This window comes from Pelophylax lessonae (genome assembly GCF_965119305.1).
Source record: "Pelophylax lessonae genome assembly, chromosome: 1".
Lineage (NCBI taxonomy): Eukaryota > Metazoa > Chordata > Amphibia > Anura > Ranidae > Pelophylax > Pelophylax lessonae.
Window position 1 is genome coordinate 332,414,183 of NC_138768.1, and position 17,126 is coordinate 332,431,308.

The 17,126-nt window shown below is 43.0% G+C and overlaps 1 protein-coding gene across 1 annotated transcript in view; it reads left to right on the plus strand.

Annotated features, from left to right (window-relative positions):
- Positions 1 to 17,126, plus strand: part of REC8 (REC8 meiotic recombination protein) — a 74,777-nt gene that overhangs the window by 1,769 nt on the left and 55,882 nt on the right. Inside the window, exons 2-4 of the mRNA XM_082243730.1 lie at positions 5,728 to 5,796; positions 11,551 to 11,693; positions 15,562 to 15,637. Of these exons, the coding sequence (XP_082099856.1) occupies positions 5,728 to 5,796; positions 11,551 to 11,693; positions 15,562 to 15,637 (288 nt within the window). The remainder of the gene's footprint in view (positions 1 to 5,727; positions 5,797 to 11,550; positions 11,694 to 15,561; positions 15,638 to 17,126) is intronic.

A 17,126-nucleotide genomic window follows, 5' to 3' on the forward strand; every position in this document is an offset into this window, starting at 1 on the left:
AGGATTAGGAAGGGATCGGGATGGGAAGTCAGGATAAGGAAGGGATCAGGATGTGAAGTCAGGACAAGGAAGGGATCGGGATTGGAAGTCAGGATAAGGAAAGGGTTAAATGTGTCCCTAGGGGGTGCTTTCTAACTCTGTGGGGGATGGGCTTGCTGAATGAACACAGAGACCTGTGTCCCTAAATAAGAGGAACACAGGATCCCTGTGTTCATCACTGAAAGAACAGCGGTCTGCCATGTTGACCACCGTTCTGTCTCCACAGGGAGCGATCAAAGTTTGTCAAGATCAAGGTATTGGGAAATGAAATTAGGATCAGGAAGGGAAATAGATTTAAAGTAATTTTAAGGCAGGATCAGGAAGGTAAAGATATGTGACATCAGTATCAGGAAAGGGATCACAATGTGAAGTCAGGATAAGGAAGGGATCTGGATGAGAAGTCAGGATAAGGAAGGGATCGGGATGTGAAGTCAGTATAAGGGATTGGGATGTGAAGTCAGGATAAGGAAGGGATCAGGATGTGAAGTCAGGATAAGGAAGGGATCAGGATGTGAAGTCAGGATAAGGAAGGGATCAGGATGTGAAGTCAGGATAAGGAAGGGATCAGGATGTGAAGTCAGTATAAGGGATTGGGATGTGAAGTCAGGATAAGGAAGGGATCAGGATGTGAAGTCAGGATAAGGAAGGGATCGGGATGTGAAGTCAGGATAAGGAAGGGATCGGGATGTGAAGTCAGTATAAGGGATTGGGATGTGAAGTCAGGATAAGGAAGGGATCAGGATGTGAAGTCAAGATAAGGAAGGGATCAGGATGTGAAGTCAGGATAAGGAAGGGATCAGGATGTGAAGTCAGGATAAGGAAGGGATTGGGATGTGAAGTCAGGATAAGGAAGGGATCAGGATGTGAAGTCAGGATAAGGAAGGGATCAGGATGTGAAGTCAGGATAAGGAAGGGATCAGGATGTGAAGTCAGGACCAGGATGGGATCAAGGTTTGTCAAGATCAAGGGGTTGGGAAATTAAATAAAATTGATTTTCCTTCCTGATCCCAAAGTCATTTTAGGCAGGATCAGGAAGGTATAGATATGTGAAATCAGCATCAGGAAAGGTATCAAAATGTGAAGTCAGGATAAGAAAGGGATCGTAATGTGAACTCAGGATAAGGAAGAGATCAGGATATGAAGTCAAGAACAGAAAGGCATCAGGATGTGACGTCAGGATAAGGAAGGGATCAGGATGTGAAGTCAGGATAAGGAAGGGATCAGGATGTGAAGTCAGGATAAGGAAGGGATCAGGATGTGAAGTCAAGAACAGAAAGGCATCAGGATGTGAAGTCAGGATAAGGAAGAGATCAGGATATGAAGTCAAGAACAGAAAGGCATCAGGATGTGAACTCAGGATAAGGAAGAGATCAGGATATGAAGTCAAGAACAGAAAGGCATCAGGATGTGACGTCAGGATAAGGAAGGGATCAGGATGTGAAGTCAGGATAAGGAAGGGATCAGGATGTGAAGTCAGGATAAGGAAGGGATCAGGATGTGAAGTTAGGTTCAGGAAGGGATTGTGATGCAAAATCAGAATCAGGGGTGGAATGCAAAGTTGGGATCAGGATAATGAAAAGGGATCAGAAGGTGTATTCAGGATCAGAATACAGAAAGGGATCAAGATGTGAAGTCAAAATCAAGAAGGTATCAGAATACGATGCCAGGATCCAAAAAAGATCAGTTTGTGAAGTCAGAATCAAGAAGGGATCAGGAAATAAAGTCAGGGTCAAGAATGATTTCAGGATCAAGAAGGAATCCGGATATGATTTCATGATCAAAAAGGGATCAGGATATGTTTTCGGGGGATCAAGAAAGGATCGGAATGCGAAGTTATGGACAAAAAGGGATCAGGATATTTGGCCAGAAGCAAGAAGGGATCAGAATATGAAGTCAGAAGCAAAAAAGGATCAGAATATGAAGTCAGGATCAAGAAGGGATCAGGATATGAAGTCATTATCAAGAAATGATCAGGATGTGAAGTCAGGATCAAGAAGAGATGGGGATGTCAATTCAGGATCAGGAAGGGACCAGGATGGCAAGTCAGGATAAAAAAGGGATCAGGATATGAAGTCAGAATCATGAAAAGGATCAGAATGTAAATTTGTGATCAGAAAGGGACCAAAATGTGAAGTCAGGATCAAGAGGGAATCAGGATTTGAGGCCAGGATCAAGAATGGATCAGGATATGAGGTCAGGGTCAGGAAAAGTTACGGGTGTGAAGTCAGGATCAAGAAGGGGTCAGGATCATGAAGAGATCAGGATTTGAAGTTAGGATCAGGAAGGGATCAGAATATGAAGCCAGGACCAAGAAGGGATTAGGATATGAAGTCAGGATCAAGAAGGGATCAGGATATGAGTTTAGGGTCAAGAAGGGATCAGGATACGAAGTCAGGACCAAGAAACGGCCCGGATGTGAAGTCAAGATCAAGAATTGATCAGGATGTGGAGACAGTATCAGAAAAGGATCAGAATATGCATTCATGACCAGGAAAAACTTGGGATGTAAATTCAGGATCAGGTAGGGATCAAGATGTTAATCCAGGATCAGGAAGCCTTTAAAGAAGCATTGCACTGCACTAAATAGCTCTGAGTAGGGGTAACAATAGAGTACAGAGCTGCTAAAACAGCTAGGTGCGGGTGAGTGGGTGACCCCTGAAAAGCATCAGCAATAGAAGACGTGGACAAGTGTTTTTCAGAAAGCCTCTTTTTACAGGAAATCATGGGAGAAATGTGAAAGCTGTTATTGCTGAACTCTTCTTCTGAACATGCTAATTTCCTGGCTGTCATGCTGACCCTCTGGCTTGGATGCTTTGTGTCACTGACCTGGTACAAGTATGCAGATAAGGAGTTCCTAATTACTTTCTTGATGCATACTTTTTCCAAGCCAGTGACTCAAAAAGTATTGAGACTGAAGGGGAAGCAGCATAACAACCAGGCATCTAGCATTTCCATAAAAGGTCAGCAATGTCAAGCATCCATTTGTCACATGAAAACTTTACTTTAAGCAAGAAATTCTGTTATTGCCTTTGCAAACAAACAAACTCCTAACAGTCACATACTAATTGACAATCTGGTGAATCTGGTAGCTGTGAACTTCACAGGAATTTCTATAACTGAACCCTAATTCATATGGATTTTTTCTTACTTCTCCAGCCTCTTTTAATGTAATGCCAAAATCACACTGAAAAAATATTGTACGCCTGCATACATTCATACCCAAGACAAGTAAGATGTGTGCAGGGCCGGTGCTAGACTATTTTACGCCCTAGGCAAGACCAGCTACTTGCGCCCCCCCCAAAAAAAAGAAAAAAAAAGGGAAATGGTTAAAAACTCCTCTATGTCATACCCAGTGACCCTGATCTGATGCTTCCTCCATGTTATGCTCTCATACCTAGTGACCCCCATATTCCTCCATGTCACACCCGGGGATCCTGATGTCCCTCCATGTCACACCCAGGGACCATGATGTCTTTCCATGTTACACCCTGGTAGCCCAATATTCCTCTATGTCATGCTGTGATACCCACTGACCCCAATGTTCCTCCATGTCACACCCAGGGACCCCGTGTTCCTCCATGTCATGCTGTCATACCCAGTGACCCCAATGTTCCTCTATGTCAGACCCTGATGTTCCTCCATGTCACACCTGGGGACCCTGATGTTCATCCATGTCACACCTGGGGACCCTGATGTTCATCCATGTCACACCTGGGGACCCTAATGTTTCTCTGTGTCACATCTGGGGACCCAATTCCCCCGTGGCACACCCAGGGACCCCAATTCCTCATGGCTCACCTGGTGACCCCGAATCCCTGTTATACCCAGTGACCCCTATCCCCCATGTCACACCTGGTGACTCCGATTCCCCATGGCACACCTGATGACCCCGATTCCCTTTCATACCAGGGATGCTCCATGTAACATCCAGGGACCCCGATCCCTTGTTCTGGGCACACTCACTGGGCGGTATGAAGAGAGTGGCCTGCACTCTGCCCTCCTTCACTGTGATCCTGCTGATTCCTTCTCCCAGGACGCTCCTCTCCTGGACCACAGTGCTCACCACAGCTCCAACCGTCTCCTGGTGGAGGGAGAAGCAGCAGTCAGAGAGCTCCACACTTATTTTATCGCCAACCTCCTCAGACCCTTCCGGTGCCTCGTCGCTTCTGCTCCAGTAATGGTTCCACCCTCCAGTGCCGAGCTCAGGTTCAGCTCTTCTCAGCTCCCTGCTTAATACCGACCCAGGGAAATAAACGGCTGCCCATCAGCTCAGTGCAGAGAGTCACTTCCTGCCCGGGGTTAAGGCCGCTTAGCTCCAGCCGAAGAGGATTATCATTCAGGCAGCACACTGGTGGACTCACTTCCTGCCTCTTTGGGCCCCCTAACAGTGGTGGAAAGCCAGGGCCTAGTAGTCCTGCATTGCCCAAGACACCTGGCATCTTCCACTGCCCCTTCTTCCTCCCCCACGTCCGCCTCTCCCCTCAGCTCACAAGGATCATTCATGATGGAGAGAGAGTGCGGAGACATGGCTGCGCCCCTAGGTGGCAATGCGCCCTAGGCGGCTGCCTAGTTTGCCTAGTGGAAGCACCAGCCCTGGATGTGTGACGTGTATACTGTTGCAGGAAAACCCCAAGGACCTGTGGACGTTGCCAGTTTATTTCTTCTATAGTGCTGTCAATGTTGATACTGGAACCAATGCTGACTGCACACATTTCCATTGGACACCGCTGTTCACAACACACTTTGAGCAGCAGTAATAGATGACCAATTTCCTGTGCATCTCAGTAGTGCTGAGTCTTGGTGTGGACCACACATGGACTAGTTCCTGCAAGTAGTTCACTCGGTTCAAGCATTGTGACTTGTAGGCCATATAGGAACTCATAAAGGGGCATAAAAGTATATCTGTCACTGATGAAAACCTATAAACCTGACATCATTTTGTGCAGGCACCCTGTATGTGATCACAACACATTTCAGAGAGACAACCCAATTTTATCTGACAATATACTTTCCAGAAAGATTACCAGGACTAGTGACTCCTTTGTAACATTTCTCCTCTTTTCCAGCTCTGGTGACCACTCAAAATTTGTGATTTTTTTCTTTCACTGGCAGTCACCAGGACAACATAGAGAGGAGGAATCGAGTCCTTAGCAAAGACACCGATAGCAGTAGAAACCTGAGCGATATTGTAATCCCTCTCCACTGTATCCACACACAAAAAAAGTTTCTCTTAAGTTACTGTATACTTTAAGGATATATAATTACCTGCTTTAGCTTATATAGTATTGTTTAGGGCCAGATGTTAACATTGATTTTAAATGTTGATATAAATGTCTTATAGTGTGTAGAAGATATACCGCGCCAACACTAATGATCAGCAGCCAGCAAAAAACAAATGGCAATTTGTAAAAAACGAAGACAGATACAGATATTGCAGCGCTGGTAATAAAGGTTAAACACATGTAGTGAAAAATTGTACATATAAATCAATACGTGCACATTCAGGTAAAGAAAGTGCAAATATATATGTGCAAAATCGGGAAAAAAAGTGCAAACACATATAAAGTGCATGAGTGAAGTGATCTAAATTAATAGTCAGAAAAGTACACTCTTTTACTCCTTTATTCATGAAACTGTGCACATTCATTGTATTTGCCATATAACTGAAACGAATGATGTGTCACCTAGGTTGGCTGCTACTAAAGGCACTAAGATTGTAAAGCGGGAATACCTGAAAGTAAATGTCATGAACACATGGTATGTATAATTATAATCACTGTGTAGTTAATACATCACATGTAACGCTGGCCATACACCAGTAGAATTTCTTTTGAAAATTCTCTTTTTCAGAACTATCACAAAAGACACTTTTATACATCTAGTATTCTATTCAAGTAGCAGGTCTGGACACAATTCTAAAGCTGTACCTTGGGAAAAGGAAAAACAAGCTCTCTTGTAGGGGATTTACAGTATGTCTAGTGGACTGGGTAAAGAAATTTTACTCCCACAGGCTCCAGTGCACTCCGATGGTGGGATGCCTCTGTTGTAAGGACACCAAGGGACAATTCATTGTTGAAGCATAGGGGAACAGCTTTTACTGTTCTCTAGACATAAAAAAGCAGTTGACTCTTGCAGTGGTAGCACAGTCCCACTGAAAGGGAATACTTTTACTTTTCCCAGAGTTGGGCTTTAGGGACTAACAAACAAAATTGGTTGACTCAGTGATGGTAAGGGTTCTTTCACCGATCAGGTCCGCCATCCATTGCCCTCTATAGATGAGCAGATGTAAATGGACGTGTTTATTTACACCTACCTACATCCGATCCAATCAAAACAGACGGATGGGGGATCTGTTCGTTATCCATCTGGCGGATTGGATGACAGTCGGCATTAAATGGACAAACAGTCCATTTACATCTAATCGCCCTTAGAGGAAAGTGTGCTGTGCCTGTGTCCGCTCTGCACAAGCAGAGCAGACAGGGACCTCTCATCTGCCTGCTCAGCGGGGATCAGCAGAGAGATCCCCCACTGAGCAGTCTGCCCATGTGAAAGAGCCCTTAGATTGTATGTTCTGACAAACAATTTTGTCAGAGTTTCTATATTAAGGTTTAAACTAAATTCTACTGGTGCATGGCTAATGTAGAATGTGTGTACTGTTCTAGTTTCTACAGCTGATTGTGTTGCCTTCATTCCAAGTACCTGTTATTGCCAGCATGACATTAGTCAGTTAGGTGCCTCAACCCTCAACAGTTAGGGCTCTTTCACACGGTCCGCCTCCGTAGGCGGATCCGTGCTGCTCAGCGGGGATCGATCCGCGATCCCCGCTGAGCCGGCGGATGACAGCTCCGTCTCCGCTTGCAGTGCGGAGAGGGAGGTGTCACAGCCCCCGCTGCTCTCTATGGGGAATCGGATGAGAGCGGACCGCCTGTCCGCTCTTATCCGATCCGATCCCCAGGACGGATGGAAAATAGGGTTTCCATCCGTCCGGATTTCACGGACAGGATCGGATGCGGATGGCAGCGGGTGTCAGCGGAGGTGTCACCGCTGACATCCGCTGCTCCATAGGGCTGAATGGGGCATCCGATCAGATCCGCCTAAAAAACTGACAGGCAGATCTGATCGGACCCGTGTGAAAGAGCCCTTAATCAGAGCCCTTAATCAGTACCCCAAGTGTCTGTGGCTTCACTAAGCTTGTGCCATGTAGTCATTGTCACAGTGGCTCTACCTTTATTCTGGCTTTAGCACCAGATAGGACAACTCTGCCCCAAATGAATATCTGTGTTTTGACACGCCCCCCCCCCCCTCCCCGCACAGCCTGTCACTGGGAAGCTCAGTGTGCTGCTGCTTCTCCTGCCCCCTGTTTTTATGCAACCGAGAAAAGAGAGAATGTGATCACTTATAAGAAAAAAAAGGAAACAAAAGTATTAATAATGATTTTTATTATCTGTTTTGCCTTTCATTTCAATTTAAACTGAAGTGATTGTTTTACCAGTTGATCGTTTACAATCACTTTAATAAGAGGTCCTTTTTGAATGGTTGCATAATAACAATATGTAATATAAATCTTTCAATCAATATAGCAGTTAATATAGCAGGCACAGTGTACTGCAATTGGGAAGTCAATTGTAGAAGAGGCAGAAATCCATACTCTCAGTCATCATCTGCCCCAGGGGTAGTGAAGACAAGAAATGCCCTGCTGCACAAAGAGGTAGTGTCCTTTGTGAAAGTCCTATATTGTGTCTGTCCCCATTTCTTCTCCATCTATTAAAGGAAAGCAGGGTTGGATTCCCTCCTAGGCCGGTGTTGTCACTTTACCCAGGGTTCACAACATTTTAATGGCCTATAGTGGGAGAAGGAAATTACATGCAGCTACTAACATACTCTTTATTATAGTGACCCTTTTTTAGAAAGCAATAGAAACTCTATATTTTTAATGTGACAATTTATGCTGACATGTCCTTTTCAGGTAACTAACATGGCCTACATACTATATAAACAGACAGCACAGACAATTGGCAACAAATACTGCTACCCTGGTTTCAGAAACTCACTAGATCTTACTGAAAAGTAGAGCCCAAGAGACCCCCTTTAGTAAAAAGTATACAGGGAACAGACACACCTCTGCCATGCCCCCAGTAACTAAGACCATAAGAATTCATATGCAAAATAAGATTGGGTAAACCCAAATATCATTTTTTCACCAGTACCTTTTCTATAAACTGGAAAAAAATGAGTGTAATAATTTAGAAGTTGGATTTCATTTTTAGTGCAGTATAACACTTTGGGCAGTTAAATAGTACATTTTTATCCATGTCTATATAGAGGTCTCTATGAAACCAAACATTGAGGAAAGAAAGACAAAGGGCTTTGGTTCCAAAAGAGGGACAGTCCTTTCAAATCAGGGACAGTTAAGAGGTTATGAAGGATCAGCAAATAATTTACTACTACTAGTGGGGAGAAGACTACATCTCAGTGAGGTGTAGACCTCCTCAAAAAAGCAGCCTAGGGCTTCTGCACTGTGCCATAATGGTGCCATGTATAGGTCAAAATTCGTCCTGTTCAGTAGGGATAGGGACATGGGGCAGGGTGGTTGTACAGAAGTCAATCTACCAATCAGCTTCTATACAACCACCCTGTTGGATTTTTGTCGCTTGATCAGCTTTGCTGGCCATAGCCCCGCTATAGCCTCAACGCTGTCAGAATACAAAGGCTCGGTGGGGAGGATTTCCCTATTCACCTCAAATGTGTGCATGGGGGTTTTGTTCAACCAGAAAAAATTAATGATGTACTCTGGTGAGCTCTATTGGCTGGATGACCAGGTAAAAATAAAGAAAGAAAGCCTTAAAAAAAGAAAATGAATGCAGCCACCACATTTAGGAATTGGTAAGCTGAAATATAATACATTTTGAGTTTAGGTTTAATACCGATTAAGGGTTGAATTAATGCTGTGACTTTTCATGTGATTCAGATTTTTTAATAATTACTGTCAAAATTTGCACATATTGAGAAACCTTGTTTTTGAAAAAGAAAAGTTATAAAAGATAAATGGAACTTTACCTATTCAACAATTTAGGTTTTAACATTATTCACTTAATGCCTCATCTATCAGCAATTTATATATTTAGGAGATGAATCATTTGAATATCACAAATTCATTTTGGTGATGGGGCTTGGGTGAATTTAAGGCATTTTTCAGGTCTGCTGACCTGCTTATTATCAGGAACTGTGGAAGCTGTGTATATGCATCAGATCATTAGAAATCCAAACCCAATAGGAACAACAGTTATGGCCCTTTTATACACGGAGACACAGCTGTCAGGTCCCCATGCATCTCTATGGGGGAATCGAATGGGAACGGACCGTCTGTCCATTCTCATCCGATCCAATCCGATCCGCTGGACGGATGGAAATTAGGGTTTCCATCCGTCCAGATTTGACGGATCGGATTGGATGTCAGCGGACATGTCTTCACTGACATCCGATGCCCCATAGAGATGCATGGGGTGACCGTTCAGATCCACCAAAAAAACTCACAGGCAGATCTGAACGGTCCGCCTGTGTGAAAGGGGCCTTAAAAATACATTTTTGAAGGGGCACAGGGGGCCACCAAGACTATGGTTCAAGAAAATCTTTAATCACACAACGGTATAGTAGTATAACTTCTGTTCTAATAGTAATACTAATCTAATAGTAATGCTGCTTCAGGTGACTTATTTTTTTATTATAAACAACATTTTATCCATATGTGCAATTATGATAATCACATACCGTATATATAGTTATACAGTTGCAAGAAAAAGTATGTGAACCCTTTGGAATGATATGGATTTCTGCACAAATTGGTCATAAAATGTGATCTGATCATCATCTAAGTCACAATAGACAATCACAGTCTGCTTAAACTAATAGCAAAGAATGAAATGTTGCCATGTTTTTATTGAAGACATCATGTAAACATTCACAGTGCAGGTGGACAAAGTATGTGAACCCCTAGACTAATATCTCCAAGAGCTAATTGGAGTGAGATGTCAGCCAACTGGAGTCCAATCAATGAGATGAGATTGGAGGTGTTGGTTACAGCTGCCATGCCCTATAAAAAACACACACCAGTTCTGGGTTTGCTTTTCACAAGGAGCATTGCCTGATGTGAATGATGCCTCGCACAAAAGAGCTCTCAGAAGACCTACGATTAAGAATTGTTGAGTTGCATAAAGCTGGAAAGGGTTATAAAAGTATCTCCAAAAGCCTTGCTGTTCATCAGTCCACGGTAAGACAAATTGTCTACAAATGGAGAAAGTTCAGCACTGCTGCTACTCTCCCTAGGAGTGACCGTCCTGTAAAGATGACTGCAAGACCACAGCACAGACTGCTTAATGAGGTGAAGAAGAATCCTAGAGTGTCAGCTAAAGACTTACAAAAGTCACTGGCAAATGCGAACATTTAGTGTCTGTTAGTGACTCTACAATATGTAAAACACTAAACAAGAATGGATTTCATGGGAGGATACCACAGAGGAAGCCACTGTTGTCCAAAAAAAACATTGCTGCACGTTTACAGTTTGCACAAGAGCACCTGGATATTCCACAGCAGTACTGGCAAAATATTCTGTGGACAGATGAAACCAAATTTGAGTTGTTTGGAAGAAACACACAACACTATGTGTGGCGAAAAAGAGGCACAGCACACCAACATCAAAACCTCATCCCAACTGTGAAGTATGGTGGTGGGGGCATCATGGTTTGGGGTTACTTTGCTGTGTCAGGGCCTGGACGGATTGCTATCATCGAAGGAAAAATGAATTCACAAGTTCATCAAGACATTTTGCAGGAGAACTTAAGGCCATCTGTCTACCAGCTGAAGTTCAACATAAGATGGGTGTTGCAACAGGACAATGACCCAAAGCATAGAAGTAAATCAACAACAGAATGGCTTAAACAGAAGAAAATACGCCTTCTGAAGTGGCCCAGTCAGAGTCCTGACCTCAACCCGATTGAGATGCTGTGGCATGACCTCAAGAAAGCGATTCACACCAGACATCCCAAGAATATTGCTGAACTGAAACAGTTCTGTAAAGAGGAATGGTCAAGAATTATTCCTGAGCGTTGCACACGTCTGATCTGCAACTACAGGAAACGTTTGGTTGAAGTTATTGCTGCCAAAGGAGGTTCAACCAGTTATTAAATCCAAGGGTTCACATACTTTTTCCACCTGCACTGTGAATGTTTACATGGTGTGTTCAATAAAAACATGGCAACATTTCATTCTTTGTGTGTTATTAGTTTAAGCAGAGTGTGATTGTCTATTGTTGTGACTTAGATGATCAGATCACAATTTATGACCAATTTGTGCAGAAATCCATATCATTCCAAAGGGTTCACATACTTTTTCTTGCAGCTGTACATAAATAATATTGGATAAAACATCTTACAGAAGGATAAATATTTGCGTGTGTATTCTTTTTTTTGCTTTGAACCTGGGCTTGATTTATTTTCATGCTCTTTGCACTTTCAGCCGAAAGATTATGCAGTACATTCTGCAGCAGGTCCCACCACCATACCATGGCTGTCCCATCCCTCGGCTGTCACTGTATCTGTCAGCACAACTCAGCTATGGAGTAGTTTGTGTCTACCACCGCCAATGTGACCTGCTTATAGGTAAATGTGCATTGCAATGTGTACAGAACAAATAAAGGAAAAATTAGCTGTTTGTAGAAGGAGGTATTATTTATGTAAGTTGTGATTCGTGGTTTTCTTTTCAGCCACTAAAATGAAAACGTGGAAGTTTTATTTTTTATTTTTTTTGCATACCAAAGAGCCAGAATAATGTGGAGAATGCAGTAATCCACAGCAAAAAAAATAAAATAAATAAAAACATACTTATTAGTCACATCATTTAGGTGATTTCTGATGTTGCTGTACATTGTTTTATAGAATAACGCTGTATATGTTACTGTTGATGGTTACATATGACAGAGTTAACTTACCTTTATTTGTTAAAATGTGTACATAGAAAGCTGCTTAAAGAAGAACTGCACCTAAAGAGGGAGGCTCCATTTTCCTCCCCCCTTCCTCTATCATATTTGGAAGTTGTCTTTTCTTTTTCAGGGAGCAGGTATTTCGTTTTGACAGGTACCCCCTTTCTTTCGGCTTGCCCAGTGGATCTGAGTGGAAGTTTGCCCCCCGCACACTTTCCTGCCCACAACCTTCTGGGACACATCACAGGTCCCAGGAGGCTGTGGGGAGTCAGCTGTGAGCCAGTAGGAAGCCACAGCCTGCTTCCCACACTCAAGATGGGGGTGCTGGGGACCTGAAAACTAGGAAAGAACCTGCCCAGGTGATGACAGCACTGGATCCCTAGGTTGGTGAGTACCTGTTTATTAAAGTCAGCAGCTACAGGCTCGAATTCTTCTTTGAACTTTTTTTTAAAGCGGAGCTCTACCCAAAAAGGAAAGCTCCGCTTGTCTGCCTCCCCCCCCCCCCCCGAACTCAGCCGCAAGTTCGGCCCCCCTCCTCCTTCCCCCACAGCCGGCCCATTCACAGAGTACAGCGCGCTTTGTGCATGCCCAGTAGGGAACTGGCTGTGAAGCCACTAGGCTTCACTGCCGATTTCCCTTATTAGAGATGTCGGCGGCAGCACCCAATAGCCGAAAAATCGGTATTTGTAGCTGCCGACTTTTATTTTTTTCTGCAGGAGCATGGAGCTCCTTTTTAATAAACAAGGACCCTCGCATGTACAGTAAGTGCGATAAGAGTTAAGATCATGTAAACTCAAGGATCAGACCCAGCCTTAAACCCTGAAGATAGTCAGCAAAAGAAGAATTAAAAGGCAAACTACACTGCACAAATATTTTGATGGTAGAATGTAGCTGGTGGACATTCAGTGGGGAATGATGAGTTATCAGGAATATTCCAAACCACCAGGTTCACTTCTCATCCCTTTAGATTTACATGGCTCTCCCGTACATATAGATTCCATATATTGCTTAAATAATCAAACTGTTAAAAATAATACATTTATTCGCAAAATATAATTATTTACATTCTCTATACACAACTGTAGATTGTATAGTCCACTCTCAAGCTGGCCATATAATGCTAATGATTTTTGAGGGATTATCCAGCAATACCTGTACATATGGCCTCGACAGTGATGGCAAACCTTGGCACCCCAGATGCTTTGGAACTACACTTTCCATGATGCTCAACTATGCTGCAAAATGCATGAGCATCATGGGAAATGTAGTTCCAAAACATCTGGGGTGCCAAGGTTCACCATCACTGGCCTAGGAGAACTTGGAAGTCAGGAGTAACCATACCTCCCAACTTTTTGAAATGGGAACAAGGGACACCTTTTAGCAAAAGTATGTAGGCATAGGACACACCCCCTGCCACGCCCCTTTTGACATTTACAAATGCAGCAATTTATAAACTGAATGAAAGGTTTAGCACTGGGAAACACTTTTTGAAAGATAAAATGTGCATTTTATATACAACTATATGGATCAGACCAAAATGAGGGACAAATGAGGAGGAAAGAGGGGCAGAGGGACTTTGTTCCAAATCAGGGACAGTAGGGAGCTATGGGAGTTACTGTTACACTTAGCAAAATGTCCAGGCATATCTTGTTACTTGCTGACACAGCAGTTAAGCAAGCCCCTGAAGCTTTGGTGTGACATTGTCCTTTATGCATTGAAAGGTAATTGCAATTGGCTTGATGTTTGACCTTTCGTGAGTGATCAGAACCCCCTGAGAACCCGGAAGTATTAGGCCTCAAGCACACAGGATGTTTTAAAAACTCTCCTAGACGCCTTCTCTTCTGGCAGTAGGGTTTTGGCAGATTAAACACCCGACGCTTGTAAAAGTGCCTAACGCTTTTAGAAATATTTAGACGTGTTTATAAGCGTCAAACAATTTTTTTTTCAAAATGTCGCTGCTCCTGGACGCACTTTTTTTCCTGCCTCTAAAACCCCCTGCCATTAAACGCTGCTAGAAGTTTATGTGTACATGGACACATAGGCTAACAAGGGGGGGAGTTTGCAACGCCTGACACCCCCCCCTATAAAAGAGGCAGTAAAAATGTTCAGTGTCCATGGCCTTAACCGCTTGCCGACCGCCCACAGTATATTTACTGCGGCAGTCAGCCCCTCCTGGGCAAAGCGACGTAATACTACGTCGCTCGCCCAGGAACCTGCAGGGGGCGAGCGCGCCGCCGGAGGCGCTCTCCCGCCCCCGCTCGTTCATGGGCATCCCCGGCTGATGTAAACAAAGCTGCCTGTCATTCTCCCTGATGTAACTGCAGAGATCATACGATCCTGCTATGTAGGATCATATATCTCTGTGGTTACATCACAAGCCACGCCCCTTTACAGTTAGGCTCCATGTACACGGGACGTTGTAAAAAGTCCCTTTGAATGCTGGAATTTTTATGACGTTTGAAACGTCCGTTCGGTCGCGTTTGTACCCGCGTTTAGCGGGCGTTTGCGTTTAGAACCGTTCCTAGAGGTCAAAAAAATTATTCCCCTTTAAAATGGAAAAACGTGAACGCTAAACGCAGGTCATCGCTTTCAGATGCGTTCGGACGCGTTTGTGCGTTTGAAACGCCGGGAAACACACGTTCGAACGCAAATAATTGCGTTCTAAAAAAAGTCCCTGAACGCAACTGCCTGCAAATGACTGTAAACGACCTGGTGTACATGGACAGATAAGATAAAATGTAGATGGGTTCAGGGGCTTCTAAAAAAAAAAACGCCCAACTGCTCCTAAACGGCCATTTCCAGCGTCCCGTGTACACGGACCCTTAGAATCACGCCCCTAGGGACACACTTAACCCCTTGATCACTAATAAAGTTAACCCCTTCCCTGCCAGTGTCATTTTTACAGTAACAGTGCATATGTATAGCACTGATTACTGTAGTAATGTCACTGGTACTCCCAAAAGTGTCAAAAATTTTAGTCAGGGATCCGATCGGTCTGCCGCAATGTCGCAGTCCGGCAAAAAAAATCGCAGATTGCCGCCATTACTAGTTAAAAAAAAAAAAAAACAATAAAAATTACATAAATCTTTCCCTTAGTAAACACAATAGCTTTTGCACAAACCAATCAAAATACGCTTATTGTGATTTTTTTTTACCAAAAATATGTAGCAGAAAACAAATTGGCCTAAAATGTAAAAAAATTTAGATTTTTCAATTTTTTTGGGGGTAATTTCAAATAAAAAATGTGAAAAATATTGCTATTTTTTCAAAATCGATGCTCTTTTTTTGTTTTTAGCGCAAAAAATAAAAATCGCACAGGTGATCAAATACCACCAAAAGAAGGCTCTGTTTGTGGGAAAAAAAGGACTTCAATTTCATTTGGGTACAGCGTCGCACGACCACGCAATTGTCCGTTAAAGTCACGCAGTGCCGAATCGCAAAATAGGCCCTGGTCTTTGAGCAGGAAAATCCTCCGGGACTTAAGTGGTTAAACAAATATTCTTCCAATTTTTTCTTTGCCTTTGCTCTAACATCTCCCAATTTTTCAGAGGAAATGAAGGTTACCCTGGAACGCTTGTACAAAGCTGAAAAACAACTGAAAATTGATTTGCTGCAGCCAGATCAGTACGTATCTCTCACAGTGTATATTTTCCTGTCTGTACTGGATGAAGTTCCATCTTCTTACATTTATTTACATTAGGACAAGAATATAATCAATATACTGGCTTCCAACACTATCTAGACAAACAAGTTTCAATCAATCATTACTAGAGGGGGGACTTTTCCTTATTTGCTTTATATATTGACCTGTGCAGTCTAGAGACAAGGCAAATGTTTATTGTGAATAATAACACAGAAAGACAAATATATTTGCTCATGTATTAGTATATATAGCTGAGCTATAATTCATAGACTGAGAAGGTTCCCAGAAGAAACCTAGCCAAATACACTTTCAGACTTAACACGGGCAGAAAGCAAAATGTACAAAGCGCTGTAACTTTGAAAAACGAATTTACCTCAGTTTACTTAAAGTGGTTGTAAAGCTTTACATATAATGCCTTAAAAAAGTATTCATACCCCTTTGAATTTTTTTCACAATTTTGCACGTTATAACCAAAAACGTAAATGTATTTTATTAGAAATGTATGTGATAGACCAACACAAAGTGGCACATAATTGTGAAGTGGAAAGAAAAATGACAAATGGTTTTCAAAATTCTTTACAAATAAATATCTGAAAAGTGTGGGCTGCATTGGCGTGCGCACAGGGTGTGCCGGGTGTGCCTGGGCACACCCTAATCACCTAGGGCACATTAGCATTATCGCTCTGTTTGCCAGTGAGGAGATGGGAAAGATCTCCCTCGGACCTACTCTGCCATAAGAGAAGTGCCACACACTTCTATTTCACTTTGCCAGTAGGGAGAGTAATGTACTGGGGCCATATACATGTAGGCAAACACATGCATGTGTATTGAAACTTTGGGGTGCACACCCTAATGCAATAGGCTGCGCACACCTATGGTGGGCTGCATTTGTATTCAGCCCCCTTTACTCTGACACCCCTAACTAAACTCTAGTGGAATCAATTGCCTTCAGAAGTCACCTGATTAGTAAATAAGGTCCACCTGTGTGTAATTTATTCTCAGTATAAATACAGCTGTTCTGTGAAGCCCTCAGAGGTTTGTTAGAGAATCATAGTGAACAAACAGCATCATAAAGGCCAAGGAACACACCAGACAGGTCAGGGATAATGTTGTGGAGATGTTTAAAGCAGGTTTATTTTATAAAAAAAAAATATCCTAAGCTTTGAACATCTCTCAATACTGTTCCATCATACAAAAATAGAAAGAGTATGGCACAACTGCAAACCTACCAAGACATGGCCGTCCACCTAAACTGAAAGGCTGGATGGGCAAGGAGAGCATTATTCAGAGAAGCAGCGAAGAGGCCCATGGTAACTCTGGAGGAGCTGCAGAGATCCACAGCTCAGGTGGGAGAATCTGTCCACAGGACAACTATTAATCCTGCACTCCACAAACCTGCCCTTTATGGAAGAGGGGCAAAAAGAAAGCCATTGTTGAAATCTAGAAGAAGTCCTTTTTGCAGTTTGTAGA